At 46.3% G+C, this 20,094-nt stretch overlaps 2 protein-coding genes across 4 annotated transcripts; one reads left to right on the top strand and one right to left on the bottom strand.

Annotated features, from left to right (window-relative positions):
- Positions 1-954: 954 nt before the first annotated feature.
- Positions 955-16,416, top strand: LOC105570421 (DNA-dependent protein kinase catalytic subunit-like). Of its 3 annotated transcripts, XM_012027593.1 has the most exons (17): positions 955-1,349; positions 1,409-1,560; positions 1,642-1,847; positions 2,222-2,424; positions 2,653-2,815; positions 2,879-2,985; positions 3,067-3,498; positions 3,638-3,816; positions 3,930-4,180; positions 4,352-5,825; positions 5,918-6,728; positions 7,188-11,329; positions 11,409-11,967; positions 12,253-14,592; positions 14,676-15,384; positions 15,585-15,790; positions 15,866-16,416. In XM_012027593.1, the coding sequence occupies exons 3-17, from the start codon at positions 1,721-1,723 to the stop codon at positions 15,941-15,943; spliced, it is 11,781 nt and encodes a 3,926-aa protein (XP_011882983.1). In that variant the 5' UTR covers positions 955-1,349; positions 1,409-1,560; positions 1,642-1,720; the 3' UTR covers positions 15,944-16,416. The 3 variants fall into 3 exon arrangements, with proteins under 3 accessions (XP_011882983.1, XP_011882984.1, XP_011882981.1); XM_012027594.1 differs by having other exon boundaries at positions 955-1,560; positions 11,418-11,967; XM_012027591.1 differs by having other exon boundaries at positions 955-1,560.
- Positions 16,417-17,076: 660 nt separating this feature from the next.
- LOC105570420 (protein will die slowly) lies at positions 17,077-19,928 on the bottom strand. Its single transcript, XM_012027590.1, has 8 exons — positions 19,740-19,928; positions 19,242-19,338; positions 18,984-19,147; positions 18,561-18,650; positions 18,328-18,467; positions 17,992-18,223; positions 17,805-17,892; positions 17,077-17,502 (listed from the first exon to the last, which is right to left on the bottom strand). The coding sequence occupies exons 1-8, from the start codon at positions 19,827-19,829 to the stop codon at positions 17,402-17,404; spliced, it is 1,002 nt and encodes a 333-aa protein (XP_011882980.1). The 5' UTR covers positions 19,830-19,928; the 3' UTR covers positions 17,077-17,401.
- Between the last annotated feature and the right edge of the window lie 166 nt (positions 19,929-20,094).

Below are 20,094 nucleotides of genomic sequence, written 5' to 3'. Positions count from 1 at the left end.
TTAAACAAAAATTTGCTTTCGTGGAAACTTGCTTCAAGGGGCCCCTGATTTGGGGCAATGAAGTAGTAGAAAACCTACTGGGAGATTCGTATTATTCTTATAAAAGGTTTTTGTGTTTTTCTCCAATTTTGCACTCAATTATTTCTCGTCGATTCACTCGTTCCGTTGGACAGACGGGAGGTTCGGTTGACGGGATTCAATGCGCCCTGGCCGCGCCCGCGCTAGGCACTCGACTGACGTCGCGAGCGGTGCGCATGCGCGGGAAACCATTAACCGTTTTCTACACGCACGCGGCACGCGGCGCGCGGAACGCAATTGTCCGAACACAACTTGTTGACCCTGTAACGGTACTTCGCGCATTGTTGACAAACGGAGGATTGTCGCGGAGAAAGAGCGGAAGGGAAAGAGAGTAAAACGGAGACTCGCCCGGCGAAACTCCGCCGCGATGCCGAGATACTCGGCCAGACGGAGCCTCGCGGTGATTTCAATCGAACTCCGACCGGCGATTAACCTGGTCGAGTAATATCGTTTTGGTAGATTTCTTATCAAATTTAGAATTGTTGTATCGCCAGTAATTAAAACAAAATACTCAAGGATTAGATCGACCAAGGCTGGCAGTTTTATTTTATTTTAAAACAACGTTGTCACAAGCAATAGGATCCACTTGAAAAGGACCAGTATTACTGGCCGAAACGTCGTGGTAAAATTTAAAATAAAATAAAACTGCCAGCCTTGGTCGATCTAATCCTTGAGTATTTATTATAGATTTCTTATGTTTCTGTTCTTCGCTCGAAGTGGCGAGAAGGAAGGACCGGGGTCAGGGACGATAACCTATGTGTGGTTCGCATATATTTTGCTCTAAATTATGTCGCTGAAGTTTAATCGCCGGTCAAGTCGAGCGTAGGCTGACCGACGTCGCCCCCCCCCCCCCTGAAGTAACTAGAATAATCCAAGATCATGGACGTAAGAATATATGGACGGAGCGTAATGTAGGATTTAGGACGAGGGGACCCAAGCGAGCGCGGTGAGGGGAAATTGGGTGGCGGCCATATGTGATGACTAGGTGATTGTAAGGACGCCTCGTGGTAGCGTCGCCGCCATATGTGATGACTACTTTTCCCCTCACTGCTCTGGCTCGGCCCCCGCTAACTTACACTCCGTCCATATATTCTTACGTCCATGTATAAACTAGAGACACTATTCGGAACGCACCCTAGGGCCGTCTCTCTACATGCTGGTAACAAGTAACAACAGTTGCGCCGATCGTGAGCTACGGACAGCTGACCGACCGGTTAAACACTTAAAACCACTTTAAACAAGAGATGACGCGTGGTTCGGTGCTATCGCAAGTGATTATTAGCGTAAGGGTCCGTGATTTTATCTCGACCCTCATCCCACATATTTTCAGCACTTACGTGTCTCCTGGCGCGGGTATAGAAGGCAAGTTTAACGGGTACCGAAGTTACTAGCGGCCAACAGGCAGATTAAAAGAGTTCTTGAATTGAAGCGCAGAGAGTTTAATTGCGCTGTGCAACGAGAAAAGTCGTTAGGGGTAAAACGGTGAGGAAAAGCAATCTTTCGTACGTCACGCTAATGTAACCTAGAAATATTGAACCCCAGCTGAATTGCGTTTTTTCGTAGTGGGAGAATCAAAAAGAAAAACACTCTAAGTGAGATGAGGAATGCCAGGATAGATTTAAACAGGAACCAGAGATAAAGGATGGACTCGTATCAAGATTTCGTGCACAAATTCAAAAAGGCTGTGTCCGACAAAGCTTACAGCGACTTGTCGAATCTTTTTAAGGAGGGTCAAGGATACTTTGCCATCGTTTCGCTCGAACATCGTGGTAAATATCAATTAGTGCATTAAAAATAGTGATACATGATATTTCGTTATCAAATCTTGTCGTTTTTCAAATGGCAAGACGACTCTCGTTTCATACTGTCGCGTTAATTCAAACGAGAGACAATTTTAACCACTCCTGCGGTAACAACTCTTTTCGAAGACGTAGATAAACGAATGACGTTCGAATTTTCAAGCTTTTGAAAAACTTGTACCTTCGATGACAACTTTTTTAAATTACGGTCTGTGTTAAAACATGGCTCGTTTCACTAAGCTCATTCCTTGCTGATTGCACTGTAATATAATAATTGAATTGAATCTCTAACACACGCACGTACTCGTCTAATTAACTGTACGATAATTTGTCTGTATCTATAGAGTCGGCTGTACACAGCATATTTGACAGAAGAGATGGCTTGCTGTACTTCCTCGGCGACGAACTTGCAAGTCAAAGGACAGATAATCGAAGCTCACGTAAACACGTTGATGACTCGCTGAAAGAAGCGTTTCATTTTCTAAAGTTTTTCATTCAAAATTTTTATACTACCCCGCACTTTGTACAATATATTCAACAAATTAAGGTATTGTACTTGACAGCGTCAAATATTATACAAACGGATATTGATAGTGGTTGAAGATAGTTGTCAGTGATCAATAATATTGATTAGAATAATGTCACAATATTGATTAGAATGTCTATTTTTATAAATAGTATTTGGAAATAGACATCCAAGAAATATGATGCTATACTTTATACAACATTTTGTAATTTACTTGTAACAATATTTTGGTTCTGTGATACGTTGCAGGAAGTGTGTCATTCAGGACTGAGGGTAAAAGGTGTTCGCTATATCCAAAAAGCTGCCTGCGAAGCTTTGCAACAATTGATAGAATTATTCGAGGGTCATCATGATTTAAAGCTTACCGAGACAGTCGAGGAGTTTAAAAATATTACTCGTTACGACCAAGAAGGTAGGAACACAGGTTTTGCTTTGAATTATGTACAGAATGTAATATCGTATACCGTTTTAGCAGAGCGTGCATTGATACTTTGCCTATTCGGTAAAATAGTCAAGCACAGTGTCTTGCCGCCGAAATCGCGTTTGCTCGTTTTCCATCTATATACCGAGGCGTTTAATGGGGTAAAGTTGATAGCAATGATATATAAAACATAACTGTAAGGCAATTTGTTAGACATCAAGAAATCACATGATGTATTTTAGGTGCTGTGTTCGAGACGTATTAATATGTCCAATGACACCAAGTTGCCCGAGAGTTTTTCTGCATATTTCAAGTCCCTCGCGGATATGTTGGATAATGCAGAATTGCCGGACAGGCGCAAGGAGGAACTCGTCAAGAAGTTGTACTATTGGATTAAGAGAGTTATTGCATTAGATGAAGCAGTCAGAGAACAGCAAGGAAACAAGCACAGAGTGGTAATGAAATCAGCGATTGATCTTTTCGCTCGTCATATGAATCTATTTCGAGACCTGCTGTATCCTGATCACAAGTACTGGCACAACACCCTCCGGAGCTTGTCGCGTGAAACGACCGAGTGCGGTGAATATGGACGGCGCGCATTGAAAAGATTTTATCGAATTATCGGACAGATTCTCGCAGGTCAAAATAATGAAGACAGCAAATGCGTATTATTGGTAAAGATGCCACATAAGATAAAGGAGATGCATATGTTAATTTTTTATTGTGAACTAAATCTCAAGGAACTATAATGTCTAATAAAATGGTGTTCTTTAATTAATCTCAGTTTTATTTATGATATATTTTTCGTTTCAGGATTTTATGGAGCATTTCCAGCAAGAATTTAAAAATACCAACTTAGATTTAACCACGTTACAATCAGTCGTTTATGGCTTCAGTCAAATGGCTGCGCCGTGCAAAGTGCATATGGAGCAACTCAATGTGAGACATATGTATTCCATTATAACCAGTTACGCGCTTCCTCTTTGTTCCAGGTGAGATATTTGAGATATAAGTAAAAACCTGAAATACTTATATTAGAATTATATTGGAATTTCTTTTATATTAACGAGAGGACAGCGGATAATTTTGTCTGTTCTTTTTCAAGCGAGAACAGCCACTCGACGCACATAGAGAGCGTCTGTTTTTATCAGAAAGCGCTCTCGGAAATACTTTGTCACATGACTGACGTTACAATTGAAAAAATTAACGTCCTCATAAAACTTAGTAATTATACGATCAAGAGATTCCCTGACTTAACATCCAATAACGCGCTCGCTGTTTCATCGTTGATCACAATTATTAGCAATCTCGCGACCGTTAGTAAAGGTCTGTTGCAACGATACCTCGACAGCATAGGTGAGTAAATTGATCTTTAACAAGTACCTCTATTTGGATAATTTATAGAGACGATTTTATCCAAGGTAACATTTTTCACTCTAAATTATCCAAAGGGTAATTGCATGACGATAATGAAGTCTCGATATTTCCTTGCGGGGATCTGATGTATTAAATCTCGTCTTTGTTCAGTTTACGACGGTATCGCGTGGAGTTGCTCGCACACATTGGCGCTCGACGCGGAATTGCAACGAGAGCTGAACAACCTGCGAGAATCGCCGGTATGCTACAAGAACTACCTGTCGCTGTGGACGGAGCTGCTGAACGCCGGGAGGTATCGGGAACACGAGCAGCTGGCGCAATACGTAGCGAACACCATGACGGACGTGTGCATCGCCTTAATCAATCGGCTGAACATACAAGTGAAACGAAAGGACGAGGACACCGTGCTGTCCGACGTGGCTCTTACCCAGAGTGCCGTGAATCAGGCGGACTTCCGCGTGTTTGCGAATCTCGTGGATCTCTACGTGGATGTGGTCGATGCGACAAAGCCGCAGTTGTTCGCCGACACCGTGCACAGATTTCTCTACGAAGCCGTCCGATTGTCATACAGATATCCGCTGATATCCGGCTTCTACAAACTGATACGAGCCGGTATGAAAATCTTTGCATCATGGGAAGGGGAGGAGCAGCAGGAGGGGGAGGAGAAAACCGCAGAGACGCGGCAGACGGAAGAGCTTCTATCGAAGTACTTGTGGCACACTCTCGATCTGGTCCCCGCGTTCTCTAACGAGCTACTGATCGCGTGCCTTTACCTCATCTTGAACGCGCCCTTCGCGTACGTCGAGGGCACACTATCACGCACACTGCCGGCGTTCAAGATCGCGTTCACCGTCGGTCTGGGCAACCTAGAACTCGCGTACAACGCGCTCACTACCCTGGAGACGTGGACGACGGTGCAGAAAGAGAAGCGAGATGAACAAACGAACGAACTGCTGCGCGAGATTATCGCATACCTGGAGCCGTACTTGCGTAGCACGGAGAGCTCCGTCGAGATCTCGCAGGACTTGATGATGACGAGGAGGCGCGTGAGGCGCGTAGACATCATCGACACCGAGTGTACGTTGCGAAACTTCCAGCGGCGAGTTCTGCTGTTCCTCGGATCGCTCGACCACGATCTGTTTACGAGCTTCGTGCACGAGCGCGCTTCTCACAGTACCGGGGCGACCTGGGATCGCAAGAATTTGCTCAAGTTCAACCTGCCGTTGCCGGACGTGCGACTAGTCATCTACTTCGATCGGATGCTGCCGCGGATAATCGCGCTGGCGCGCGACTCCAGCGACCGACGCACCAAGATTGCGGCCTGCGAAGTTCTGCACTCGGTGGTGATTATCTTTGTCGGCTCGCCGTGGTTAGTCGATCACTACGCCGCTCTCTGCGACACCCTGTGCCGGGCTGTACTCGTCCTCGGCTGTGACCCCGACGAGGTCGTGTGCGGTCTCTTCCATCCGTTGGCACTGCAACTGATGCACTGGCTGAGCTCCAGGAACACGTCGATGGCGACGGTGATCGATTCGTTGTTCGACGGTTTAACCGATAACTCAAATCCGGCTTTGCGCGAGTTCTCCGGCATGTGTCTGGCAGAATTCACACGCTGGACGATGAGGTACCGATTAGGGAAATCAATTTATTAAAAAAAATTTTCTTTTTAGGAGCAAACATCTCTCAGAGTGATTAATGAGTCAATTTGTCCATCAGGCAAGACAGGCAAGCAAAGCATGTACTTGATATCATCAAAAGGATCAACAGACTCGCGTTGCACCCGTCAACGCGTAAACGCGTAGCCGCGGCCGTGGCCTTCAATCATCTCTACGTAATCCTGCGCGAGAACGACGAAACAGTGTCGAAATACTGGTTGGAGATATTCTACTGTTTCGTCCACAGCTTGGATGGATATAACGATCCGTCGATCTCGAACGCGCTGGCTCACATCGAGAAAGTAATGATATTCAAGGCAGAACTTCTGAACATGACCACAGAGAGTAATCGTCGAAAACCACCCGAGTTTGACGAGGCAACCCTGACCTGTGCTCTGTACTGGTTGCTGTCGCGATGCGGAACTCTCGACGAGCATTGCCGTACGAAATGCATGGAGCTGTACGTCAACATCTCACGGCACGTCGACGGTTCTGAGCAGGAAACAACGCAGAACTTTGTCAAGACTTATGGGATGAATCGACTGAACGACATTATCTTGAAAGGCGCGGAATTGGGCGCGGAGGACATTTCTATGATCAGTAACGTGACGCCGCTGTTGAAGGCTCTGGACTGTTACGTGTGGCTGATAGACAGGCAATTGTTTCCGGTAGAATCGCTTTTTCCCAGCGACAATGTGGACAAGCAAGCTATCTTTCTCTGCATTCGCAGTTTTGCTTGCCAATTCTGGCGAGTAATTGCGGAGTCTTCAGCTGCAACAATGAACTCTAGAGAACTCGAACAACTGCAGACGCTACAGTGCAAAGTCCTGATGACCATGTTGAACTTCATACAAGTGTTACTGAACATCAACGTGAGTTGTCTCGACTACTAATTTTAGCTTATGTTACTACGATAAATGTAACACCGAGATTTATTGAATAATCAAATTAATAAATGATAAAAATAATTGAAGCGAAATATATGATATTGATTACAAATAAGTGATCAATCATTAGGTTGGAAAGTAATTACATTTTAATAAAATTTATTTGATATCGACTAATATCCACGCGGAGAGAAATTTTTCTTAAAATTTACCTCGAAAATCATGTAATCGCGAGACAGCGTGACATTTCGAAGAACTTTGGGAGAGTTTTTGAACATTCTACTAGCAAAATTTACAAAAACTCATAAAGTTCTTCGAAAAGCCACGTTGTTTTACGATTATATTCAAGGTAAATTTTAAGAGAAAATTCTCTCCGTGCATTAATGCGATTTATTTGTCGAGAGATAACTCTATAGTAAACTTCTCCAATTATTTGTTTTCCAGATCAATATTCTACCAGGATCATTATGGGACGAATCGTTGTCCGCGTTAACAATTAAATGTATAATGCATCCGCGAATGGTCGGTTTCAACATGAAGAATATCGAGATGACGGATAAATTGCCGCGTGTCTTGGAAACTCTGTTGAACTCCATGAGATCGAAATACAATGCTCTACCGGACATCTTCAAGAATTGTCTATTAAGTTCCACTCGGGAATACATCGCGAAGCTTCTCGATCTAAACGATATCGCGCAAAAGGACACCTGCGACGACCTGACGCAACACGTTAACGGTCTGCTCTTGTTAAAGCGATGTGATATGCTCGATCAAACGGTCGTAAGAGCGAGCGCTTTCATGAGCGGCGAGAAAGTGGTGCTGCAGATCTTCAGGTTTTTGGTGAGCGAGCGCATCGGGGAATTGACCTGCAGGGACTTGAGCGCGCGAATGATCGGGTACTTGCGAGCTCTGATGGAATTTCAATTCTCGCTGCTCTCGTGGACGATTGATTGGCCGGTGGTAGTACCCGACGACACTCGGTCGATGAGCGATGTACTGGTGAACCTGATGTCCGACAATACCCCGGTAACTAGCGTGGACTGCACGATGATCACGCACGGCGAACACTTCCTCAATACGTTCAAGAGCGTGATCTTTGAGTTTATATTGACGCGTGTGGGTGCGATCACGATCATTTTCGAGAATATGTTGCACGACAATCTGTCCTTACTGTTGGAATGGACCGAGGACCTGTTGCTGTTTCTGAAACGTCACAGGCGCGAATTGCGTGCTCACGTGGACGTGGACACCGTAGTCGACGCGATTCTACAACAGTTTACCCATCTGAGAAATACCGTCTTCAACGTGGACAGTCGCAAAGAGAGGTTGATAAGTATCTACAGTATCGTGGTGCATCTCAAGTCAACGCCCACAGAGGTTACGCAGAATGACGAGTTCTACCAGTGGATTCGGGATCAGTTGGCAGAAAACTATGGTCTCGAGCACAAGACGAAGATTCTTAAAAATTTCTTCGTCTGCTTAACAGACGTGGCGAATCGCCAAGATTTGCGGATAAGCCTGCGGAACCTGAAAAACGACGGCCGGTCCCTGTGCTCGAATCTCTCCGAGACGAGCGTGAACGCCATGAAGGTGATCGACTGCTTCGAGACGCTGCTGGTGCTACTATCGACAACCAAGTCGATGGTGTTGCTCGAGTGCGTGATACATTTCGCCGCCGGTGCCGGCAAACGTCTCTTCGACGAGAAACTGGAGGAGCATCTGCGCGGATACTACTGCGGTGCGTCCCATAAACACGTTGTAGAATCGTTGCAGCAAACCTACGATGCGTTCAAGGACGGTAACAGATGGACCGAGACGGAAAGGCTTGATATTCTGCACGGATTTCTCTTGCCAGCGTTCAAGGTCTGCGACGCAGTCGCGATTGAACACTTTTTCAAAAGCAATGTCCAAGGTCTGGTCCAAGACGCTGATTTACCTATCGATGACAACGATGACGCGATCAAGCAAAAAATCGTGTCGAAGATTGGATGCTTCCAGTTGCTAGCGATCATGTTTGCCCGGGTGGACGAGGGCAGAATTGACGCGAACGGAACGACCGCGCAAAGCAGCCAGGGACAAGTCCTGCTCAATAAGGAGTTTTATAAACGGCTATGTCAAAGCGCCACAAATGTCCGATCCATAAGAATAACGCGGCCGGAGTGCAAGGAGCTCGTGCGTCTGCTGCACTGCTTCGCGTACAACTGTTCGCTGGCAGCCGTGAGCCTGATGAAGAAGGAGAATTTCTACAACATCTTCGCGTTTGGCGAGGACAAGGAGAGGAGGCTCTGGGAAAATATCATAGACTGCAGCACGCAGTACAGGCTTGGTCAAATCTTCAAGGAGAATCCAAAGACCCGCGAGATCACCGTCAACATCAAATCCGCGGACGCTGCCGACGGACAGCGTATGCACAGATATACCCACGTTTACTCCTATGATCTGTCGTCTTGCACGTTGAGCGAGGATATTAACGCCTACGATTTTAACAAGTGCGTTATACTGCCGGCCGATTTTCGAAGTCGCGCCCCGTTGAATTCCACGGGTTCCGATCCGTCTTGCACGCACGGTGCGACGAGTATCGCCCTGGAGAGCAACGATTTTAACGAGCACGAGTGCATGCCGTATATCTGTGTCCTGTTGCGGCACATGAAAAACACATTCGAAGTGAACCCTGTCAATCCGCCCAGGTGGCTCAAGCTTTTCCTCAAAGTCATGCAGCGCAATAATCAGAATATTCAGCTGTTTATGCTGACGATCATTTCAAACACGGAAGAAGTGTTCAAACCCTACGCCAAAGCTGTGTTGACAGAGATCATCGCAGTTGTCGCTGATTACCTGAAACGATACGATTTGAACTACGTCATTACGGACGTTCTGGAGAGACTGCTGGGTTGGCACGACGTGGCCGTGCCGAGCAACGATGGCAAAGCAGCGGCGCAAAGGCTCTTCGAAGTGTTCGTCGAAAGGGCATTGATGACAAGAGGATCTGACCGTCGCGTGTACAATTACAATATCAGCCTGATAAAGCTCATGGTGGAGAAGTGGTGTAGCTGCTTACGAGTGTCGACCGAGTTTCTAAATGAAAAATTAGAATCCGCGGGCGCGGTGCATCTCATCCTGGTGCTTCTCGACAACGACACGACGGGAGAGATCGTCGCTAAGGACGACGTCGTCCATTCCCTGCTGACGTCGTTAGGCGATTGGAATGCGCCCGAGAAGGACGAGACGCCTCTACAGTGTTGCGAGTGTCTCGGCTTGTATCTGCGTTCTCTGGACAGCGACAGGTGCGACGAGGCTGAAAGAGAGAACAAGAAATGCGAGGTGAAGAGGAAGATCTTCGATATCCTAGCGAACGCCCCCACTTCGTCATCCTCGACCTACATAATCAAGCAGGTGAAACGCGTCGTTGTTCTCTGCCGAATTTATCCGGAGGTGGCCAAGGATTACATCGACGTCGCGGTCACCGGTATGGACAAAAACGAGCAGACGTCCTTCTGCCTGGAGATATTCGCGTTAGCGATACCGAGGCTGAGCGCGGAGGAGATCGCGAGCAATCTGCGTCGCATAAACCTGGAAAAGATTCTAACGAACCGCAGGCTGCCGCACGGCGAGAAGATGGCATTGCAAATCGTCCGCGACATGGTAGCGACCGTCTCGCCGACGGATCTGCTGCGTTACGTGAATCTGACGGTCCCATACCTCAAGGACAGTACCACGCAGAACCGGGAATTGGTCTACGACTTGCTCATGAGGACTCACAAGAGATATTCGGCGGACATCGCGGTGGACGACGACGCGACCGTGCAGGATCTGCTGTTTATCAGCGTGCGAAATCTCCTGGCCGGTCTGCTGGACCCGTCTCCCGATCTGCAGGACAAAATACTGAAATTCTGGACGGAGGAGACGAGCCTGAGCACGACAAACTCGAAGGACCGATTGGTCAAACTTCTGGCCATGCTTTCGTCGCGGATGACGACGGAGGCGGACGCGTTCGCGCCCTTCGTGACACTGCTAATGTTGCAGCTGGCCGCCGGATCGATGGAGTACACCAAGAATATATTCGACAGGCCTGTGCAGGACAGTTGCACCTTCGAGGAATACAAGATACCCGTTTCCTGGCGGCAGCGAAACCTGAGCTGCGTGACGCCGATGTTCGTCGACTCGCTCGCCTCCCAGATGAGCTACAGCACCTTCTCTCAGAGCGACGATTTACACGGGACCAATATGGCTCCTACATTCTCCTATTCGCGTCTCTTCCACGGTGTCCCTCGGAGGTCGCTATGCGCGACGCAGGAGTTGCAGTTTGAGCCGACTCTCGACGACGACGACGACGGCGATGACGCCGCGAACGCGTCCACGACGCTCGACATTTCGCGCGACACTGAATTCGATTGGACGAAAATCGCGTCCTCGTCGAGAGGGCCGCTGCAGACCCCGGCGGGACACAGGAGAGTCTTTAGAATTCTCGCAAACACATCGGACGTCGGAAATGTCCACCGCCACCGGAAGATACGGGAGAACGTGCAACGAGCAGAAAGGATAAAGCAAGAAAACATCAGGCAGAGAAGCAGCGTGAAATTGAACAGGTAAGACCTCTTGGCTTGATGTTTTTTTGCAATCTCAAATCTTAAATAATTCCGATGTTAATGTCTTTTCCCACTTCAGAAACTACAGGATCGGAGATTTTCCCGACATCGAGATATCTCACGCGAGTGTGATCGTTTCGCTTCAGCAGTTGATTAAATTGGACCGGCTGATCTGCAAAGACGTGACCGTGATCCTGCTCGATTCACTGATCAAGGAAACTAAGGAGATGGAGAGACCGGATTTCCGCCGGACCATCGTGGAGAGTCTGCAGCGAATCCTGCACGACTTGTGCGAAAGAGACAGCTCTTTCAACGCTGTTATTTTAGAGACATTGCTGCAGTTGAGTCGAGACGCTCCGATCGTCGATTGCGATCCGCGAGACATAGTGAAGACGTCTAAGGTGAATCATTTGGACGCTCACGGTGTTCTTCTTCTGGAACGCAGTTTACTGCCTGACGCGCATGACGACGTCTCGTCGCCCACGTCGAGCAAGAGAATGCGAAGACACGACGATGACATTCGCAACGAGAACACCAGGAAGTGGGCACAGTTGACGTCTCTCTATAAATCACTGAATGACGTCGACGTCGTACTGAGCATCTTCCGAGGACAACAGTCTTTCGGTCAAGATGTGCAGGTAATTTCCGATGGTGTATTAAATCGACATAAATTTATCAAATTAATTGAGATGCGAGACCGAGATAATTTCGCAATAATCTTCCATTGATCAGAACATTCACTGATTTTGTTGGCTTCGGTACATTCTTCACATTTGGAGAAAAAGCTCTCCAGTCCCCTTTTTTAAAGGAAATCAAATATAACTTCTGAAATATGACGAAGTTTTCTGACGAAACTGGACGTGTTGGCAATAAAAATCACGTTGCTCAGAATGTAAAGGTGACATTCGACATTTTCTGTCTAGGAAGCGGCTCTCGCGGAAGTGGACGGCGACTGGATTCGAGCGAAGAAGGCATTTGCGAATGCTTACGAAGGGACACAGGACCTGTCGATCAAGGAGCACTGCCTGCAAGGATTACTCGAGGCCGAGACCAATTTGTGTGACTGGTCGGCGATCGATCGGCTCGTAAAGAGTCGGACGCAGAACGGAAATCTAAGCAATATGTGGGACGACCCATGGAGGGACTGGGTGATCCCGTATGCCTGCGACGCCTTTGTACATATGTCGGAAATGGACATACGGGCAGTGAGCAACGACGATACGGAGACCATCGAGTCGTGGACATACGATCGAGACAAACTGCAGCACCTTATGCCTACGACAGGCGAAAATCTGGTGATATTTCAGCTGAGAAAGGACGTGAAAAAGGCGACCGATCTGTTAAACGAACTTTTAGACATTACGGGAAAGCAATGGGTTGAATTGAGTCCTCTCTGCACCGAGCTGAGACTACGCAAATTGTTCAAGTTGCAAATCATGAGCGATCTGGATGCTTCGCTCAAGGTCCTTCGGCTCCTCGCGAACAAAGCGGAGTACAAGACGGAAATGAAGACGCTGTTGAATTTCTGGTTGATGAAAGCACCTGGAATTCGAGACAATCTCGTGCAGTGGAACAAATTAGCTGCGAATCGAGGATACTCCTCGATGTTGTTTCAGGACAGTTGCAGAAAACGGAAAATCAAGAAGCGGCTATGTCAAATCAATTATCAGCTCCAACTGGGCATCGTCGACGCAGCGTTGAACCAAAAGCACCGTTATGTCGCCGAGAAGCATTTGAATCGTGCAATCAAGTATCTGGATTATATAAGTGAAGTGGTCTCTGAGGAGAACGTCCGTCATCTGAAGCTATCGTTAGCGTGGCTTGAGGCTAGAATCAAGTGTCTCTGCGCCGACGTCGAGACGAGCGTGTTCAAGAAGATATCCTGTTATACCGCTTCTTGGGAAAGTTTGCATGAACTGTTGAAGAGAGACGAGCTTGACGCTAACACGAGCACTGCCATCAAGGAGCATATTGGGACGATGGCTTCGAAGATCGAATTCTTGAGCAGGGAGAACGACGCGTTCGCCAGCGAATTGGCGCGCAGCGCCACGATCCTACGGGACATAGGAATGACGAGCACCGATCTGAATGACATCCGTGAACATTTGCTGCGCTACAGCTTGAATAACCTGCGATCTTGCTGCGAGGACGCGACCGCTGCTAACGTCGGCGAGCACTATTGCGCTCTAGCCAGACATTGTTACGGCAGACTGACGAGCACTGACGCGGAGAGCGACGAGATGTTCCAGGAGTTTTTGTTGTCCACCCTGAGATCCATGAGTCACGACTATCTCGAGGCTACGCATTACTTCCCCTGTCTGCTGAGGCCCGAGCGGCTGCGGGACGACGAGATGCGAGAGACGTTCGTCCGAGAATGCGCCAAGCTGCGACCGTGGCTGTTCCTGCGTTGGCGAGACCTGCTCTTTTCCCACCTGGCGACGCCGTCGATCGCAACCGCGATCGTATCGATCGTCGAGAGGCTCGCCGAGACATATCCCGACGCAATCGCCTACACGTATCATCTTACCGTCGAGAAAAACCCGGGTATTCTTCACGACGAGAAGTTCCAGCGGATACGCTCGCTCCTGCGCGATAAAGCGGAAGAGTACGGGCTGTTCGTGCAGGCGATACGGTACGTGGCGCAACCGAAGCTGTATCTGAGATATTATCTGGACGAGGCGATGAGGGATCTGTCCCGAGGGAAAACGATCGAGTCGACCGTCGAGTCGCTGTTGCGGAAAGCCTATCCGGATTCCGGCGTGGCAAGGGGAAGGAGTCCACAACCAGGCAATATCTTTAACACAATTGCGAAATACAAGAGAATGATTGAAGCCTTGAATCCTAACGATCGCGACATCGCGCGAAAAGAGATACAAGAACTTAAGAAGTCAACGTTGGATAAATCCTCCAAACATTACTCGGTTAACAACTACCAGACGCTGAAGGATTACAGCCCGTTCTTGCACGAGTACAGCGGCGGTATCGAGATACCCGGGCAGTACACTGGCGACAGGGAACCCATGCCGCGCCGCCACGTGAGGCTCGCGCGGTTCGAGACGCGGGTGGAGGTGATGCAGTCGCTGCGCAAACCGATTCGCATCGGCATGGTGGGCGACAACGGCAGGGAGTACAAGTTCCTCGTGAAATTCGGCGAGGATCTAACGATCGACCGGGGCCTGCAGCAGCTGTACTCCACCATGAACAGAACGTTGCGCAACGACCCCGGCTGCGGACAGAGGCGCTTGGCCATCGACACGTACGAGGTGATATTTGCGTCATGCGTTTGTCCTTAAATTTAAATGCCACGTGTCTTCGCTACCGTAACACACGAACTTTCCCCTTGCAGGTCATTCCACTGTCGAGCTCGTTCGGGCTCATTCAATGGATCGAGGACACGAGATCCTTGGCGGATCTAATAAACTTCACTTTATCGGACAGGGAGATTGACCAGTGCAAGATCGTCCACAAGAAGTACGTGAGGTGGATGGAGGGCGCGTCCACGAAGCGGATCGCCGATGCCGATGCGTACAAGGCGGCCGTGTCCAAATATAATCAACAAGAGGTCACGGAGACCATGAAGAAGTTGATCAAAAATACGAGGAAAACGGCTCTGCGCGACGCGTTCGACGTGATCAGCCCGTCCCCAGAGTGCTTCGTCACGCTGCGACGTAACTTCGTCGCCAGTTACGCGACCATGTGCGCGGCGCACTGGCTCGCAGGGGTCGGCGATCGCCACCTGGAGAACACCCTGGTGCACGTTGCAACCGGACGTTGCCTGGGCATCGACTTCGGCCATGCTTTCGGCAGCGGTATACGCGCACCGATACCGGAACTCGTGCCGTTCCGCCTGACGCCCCAAATCCTCGAGCTACTGCAACCCTTCACGGAGCGAGACCTCCTGGCGACGATCATGACCCACGCGATGCGGGCATTGCGCGACGACCGAGGTCCGATCCTCGCTTGCATGGACATATTCGTACACAAACCCACCTACCGGCCGTTCAACATCAACGACGCCGAGATGACGAGGGATGACGATGAAAATATTGACGCAGGTATAAAAGAATATACAAGTTCCGAGGATACCCTGAAATTTACCGTGGTTGGTTCGACGTTAAATTCCAATGACGAGTTCAGTAAAATTGTATGTTGTAAAAATTGGGACCTGAAAAAAATATATTTAAAAAGAAATCATATGTGTGTGCCATCAAACTGACCTATGTACGCATGATAGATAACACATTATGATTTGCAGATTTAAAGTGGTCGTCCAAGAGGAATATCGAGATAGTTGCGAAGAAGTTAAACGGAATCCACCCGTCAATCATCACGTTGGAGCAATTGAAAGAAGCGCATAACAATGAATACTTTGCGAGGTACGACGCCATAGTCGCCGGCAATGATGGGCTCAAACAATCACGGGCAAATGTAAGACGCGATCGCTTGACACCTGCAGAACAGGTAATTTTAATACTGGGAATTCCTTACTGAAATTATCCTTTCATGCCTCGACATTAATGATCAATTATGTTTCAGGTGGACTGTTTGTTGGATCAAGCGAAAGACTACAATATCTTGGGCCGCATGTACGCAAATTGGAAACCTTGGCTGTGATACCGCGTATTTGCGGAATATATAAATATTACATGTGAGATATCATGTGATATAAAAAAAAGAATGGCAATTGCATTCAGAAAGTTCGACTTATTTTATATATTTACGTTAAATAAGATAAGAAACTGTTTCAACACGAAGAGAGTCCCTCAGCCATCTTTTTTACTGCACAGTCACATATAATGTTTGCGCTTGTAATCTTTTTATTGGCTTTTATGCACAAAATAATACTGAGATAAGTAGCGGACCACATAGCAGAACATTGTCATACTTAAAAATTTATACCTATATCTTTGTTATTAGACTTCTGAACTGAGTGCTTTAAGTATGAAAATGCTCTGCTATGCGGTCCGCAACTTATCCTGGTGTTATTTTTGTGCATATAAGCCAATAAGTCCAAACAGTTAAATATAGTTTTTACGCTTGTAATTCATTTTATATGTAATTATAATTGATCATGATCATGATTTTAATATTGCAGTATTGCATATACATATATATGCTATTTTCTATATCTTTTTAAGGTATACAAAGTTTATTAGATTTTATAAATATTAAATATATTAAATTAGATTGTTAAAAACTACATATAATTAAGTATATCACTTTAGGCAGGTTGTACCAACCTCTTGGTAAGTTAACTAACAGTTAAATCATGTACGTCCTTGTCTTTCCTTTAAGTTAAAAAAGGATAGACGCCTAATTTAACTAAAACTGGGTCTTAAAGAAGAAGAATAGATATTCAGAGAGAAATTGAATTTTTATTTTAGATTTTTGAGACATTACTTTCAAGTCGTCGAATTTTAACCCTTGGAAAATTGCGATTGACTTAACAAAAAATTGTCTTAAAATATGCTATTTTGTCATTCTGAATGTAATCTAAGCAAATTGTTCGAGACAAAACAGTTTTACTTCAGTTTTCGTTTTAATACAAAAAATAGAATATAATTTGTGCATTCATGTATGTACGATTGTGCACTTATCATCAGATATACAATCTCTCGTGAGTTTCCGCGATTTCCGCATTAAAGGAATTGTTCTATTGTTGAATCCTAACACTCTTTTTTTGTGTATGTGTGTTGTGTGTGTGCGCGCGCGTGTGTATATATACATATATGTATGTATATATATATAATTGTCCGGTCAATTTACTACGTTTAATAATTTTGTACAATCACGATGAGATTTGTATTATTAATACTGCTCAGTCAAAGTTAACTATCTCTAATCTATTCATAACAGCAATTGCAAGCGCTAGCATACCGAAATTACCTCTAAAACGAAAAACTTACTTAACGTCAATAATAAAATATTCTGATATAAAATAGCATTTTACTTTATATCTAGTTCCTATGATCTATGCTTTACAATGTAGTTATTTTTTCCTTAACACAGAGATCTGTACAGCAGATAATAACAGCGTTGAATTTACAATCGTGCATTGCTTATCATATGTCTTTATGTATCGCTTTTCCATAGTTTAATGGTTTTGTCATTCTCGAGGGCGGCCGAAGCTATAATGTTGTCCGTCGGGTGGCACGTTGTGCAAAGTACCACGTCTAAAAATAATATGCGCGATCAGCGAGTCAATATATTAGTTAAAAAACGAGAAAATTGTGAAAAATACACGTATTTTCAGAAAACGTACATCATATTAGAGGAAAGTACATTTTTTAGCCTATATTTCCACTAATACGATTTAGATAAAACAGCAATCTGGTGTGTCTAAATATATCTTGTCTAAAATTGTATTTTTCTTTCTGTACACATATGCACGTATAACTGACATAAAGATTCGAAAGTTAATTTATGTTCATTCGCAATAGTAACTCTAACTTTTCTTAAATAAACATATGCTTACCTGTGTGTCCCTGTAGCTTTTGTACGATCTCTTTTGTCTGTAGATTCCAGATGTACACCATGTGATCTTCCGAGCCGGATACGATCCACTATAAACGAAAGGAATCATTAAAATGATTTTCAGGATCCGTTGCTTGCATCGTTAATTATGACACATTTGAGATTGAGCAGCCTCTCGCAATACGCACCTTTCCACCCGTTACGGAGAAGTTCGCGAAGATGCAATACTTCTCGTTTTTGTGGCCGCTGTACGTTTTCAGGCATTTCCCTTTACTGTAATCCCACAGCTTCAACGTGTTGTCTAGCGTTGCTGCCAAGATGTACTTGCCGTTCGGTGAAAATTTGACAAACGACACCGGAGGATTGTCGTCATCTATCAGAGTCTTCAGGCATTGTCCCGACGCGGTGTCCCAAATTCGACTGCAAATTGCGCGTAACATGTTATATAAAATTTAAATAAATGTCCGGAGAAAAGACACACGGCGCTGTACTCGTCACACAGATTTGGATGTTACAATGCTTACCACAATCCGTCGTAACTGCTCGAAACGATTAGAGAACCATCCCTATTGAAGTGCACAGCGCTTACAGGATCTGAATGTGCCGGTAAGGTTTTAAGACATTTTCCGCTTCTCACGTCCCAAATGCGCACACTTTCGTCGAACTAGATCGATTTACGAGGGTGTCATTACTGCGTGTAATCAATGAAGAACAGAATATACGTAACTAATTTACACGTTACTTATACGTTACTTACGGAACCAGAAACTATGAGGTTGGATTGTGGATTGAAGTTGCAACAGAAAACGTAATTACTGTGGCCCTTTAGCGTTTTCAAACATTTACCCTGAAAAGTGAGATTCCAAGATGAATGTATCGACGCAACGATATTATTAAAAGTCTTCAATTTGGCTATATAAAAAAATATATAAACAAAACTTCAAGCGTGATGTTATCGAGACATTTAGTATCGACAAGCGAAAAGTTTTCCATCTTCAACATAGCTGGAAAATCGTTGAAGCCTCAAAAGTGGCGTTTATCCACTGCAATTAAGGCCCGGTTTCACCGACGTCGCTTTACCTGGAGCTTAGCTTAATTCATTCTTTGGCTCTTTCTGTTACTTTAGAAAGAGTCGCGCGTGAACTTCTAAAACAGATGGACAACACAATGGATTACTTACGGAACACAATTCCCATATTTTCAAGGTCTTATCATCGGAGGCTGAGACCAGCAACCTGCTATCGCTGGACCACGCTACGTCGGAGATGCCAAGTTTGTGGCCGGCTATAGTTTTCTCAAACTTTCCGTCGTAGGAGCCCCAGATTTTGATAAGTTTATCAGCAGCTGAAAAAAAATCAGACGCATACCATTAAACACCATCGGTCTGTTCTTGGATAAATCTGAAATTTCGCAGCAAATCCCCAATATCCATAGTTACCCGAGCTGGCTAGCCACTCTCCATTGGGGCTGAACTTGACGGACGATACCGCCTTGGTGTGACCCGCCAAGGTATACTTCAATGTATAGTTAGACTTCTGTAAAGAGAGAAAGCAAAGGTGTACAGATATTGTCGCTCCTGCTTTACCATTTCATCGCGTTACAAAGTAACGCTGCTCAAACAATACAGGCCGCAGCCTTTCTTCCGCTCCTTTCTTTCGGTAAAGACGGGAGGAGAAGAGAAGCGCTTCGAAGTACTTGCAGCGGCAGTTCGACCGCAACCACAGTCCGCTGCTCAAACGCGCGACCGGAGACAGAAACAACTCGAAAAACCATGAAGCTGCCCGAGCTGGGACTGTACTCGCGCCGTTACCTCGTGCGTGCGGCCACGTCCAATGCTCGTATCGCGACCAACCGTATACCGGCGTGTTGGTGGCGAGTTCGTAACCTGTACACGCTCCTTACCACATTTAGCTTCAAATATGCATATAAATATTACCACTATCGCGTTTTTCGTGCCGCTGGCGGCCGCGCTGGAAGAATTGTTCACGGACGTTTGGTGTCCCGGCGACGGGCCGAGAGGTACCATGTTTCCCCAATTGTTTTCGTCAACGAGATGCAGGAACGCGGTAACGAACGTACAATTCGATCCGTGAAACTGGACCAGAGAGAGAGGGAAGCCCGTGAGCGCGGTCACGGCCGCTTTTGGCGCAGCCGCGCCAACCAATGCGCCACACGTTTGCAACGTGGACGGTGGAAACTATGTGGCCGTGCCGATGCGAAACTTCTCCGTAGGTAACACGTTATTGTATACACGAGTAACTCCCCCGATAACCAAGGCCGGTATTCATAGT

Source organism: Vollenhovia emeryi, unplaced genomic scaffold (genome assembly GCF_000949405.1).
Source record: "Vollenhovia emeryi isolate VEMERY1.0 unplaced genomic scaffold, V.emery_V1.0 DF939120.1, whole genome shotgun sequence".
NCBI classification, from domain to species: domain Eukaryota; kingdom Metazoa; phylum Arthropoda; class Insecta; order Hymenoptera; family Formicidae; genus Vollenhovia; species Vollenhovia emeryi.
This window is presented reverse-complemented; position numbering and strand designations above follow the sequence as displayed.

Bases quoted from the DNA above. Each gene is read 5' to 3' on its own strand.
- LOC105570421 (XM_012027593.1), top strand. From the start codon at position 1,721: ATGGACTCGTATCAAGATTTCGTGCACAAATTCAAAAAGGCTGTGTCC. The intron at 5,826-5,917 runs GTACCGATTAGG...TTTGTCCATCAG, and splicing joins TTCACACGCTGGACGATGAG to GCAAGACAGGCAAGCAAAGC. The intron at 15,385-15,584 runs GTATAAAAGAAT...TATGATTTGCAG, and splicing joins CGATGAAAATATTGACGCAG to ATTTAAAGTGGTCGTCCAAG.
- LOC105570420 (XM_012027590.1), bottom strand. From the start codon at position 19,829: ATGGTACCTCTCGGCCCGTCGCCGGGACACCAAACGTCCGTGAACAAT. The intron at 18,468-18,560 runs GTAAGTAACGTA...AAATCGATCTAG, and splicing joins ACCTCATAGTTTCTGGTTCC to TTCGACGAAAGTGTGCGCAT. The intron at 18,224-18,327 runs GTAAGCATTGTA...CGCAATTTGCAG, and splicing joins AGCAGTTACGACGGATTGTG to TCGAATTTGGGACACCGCGT.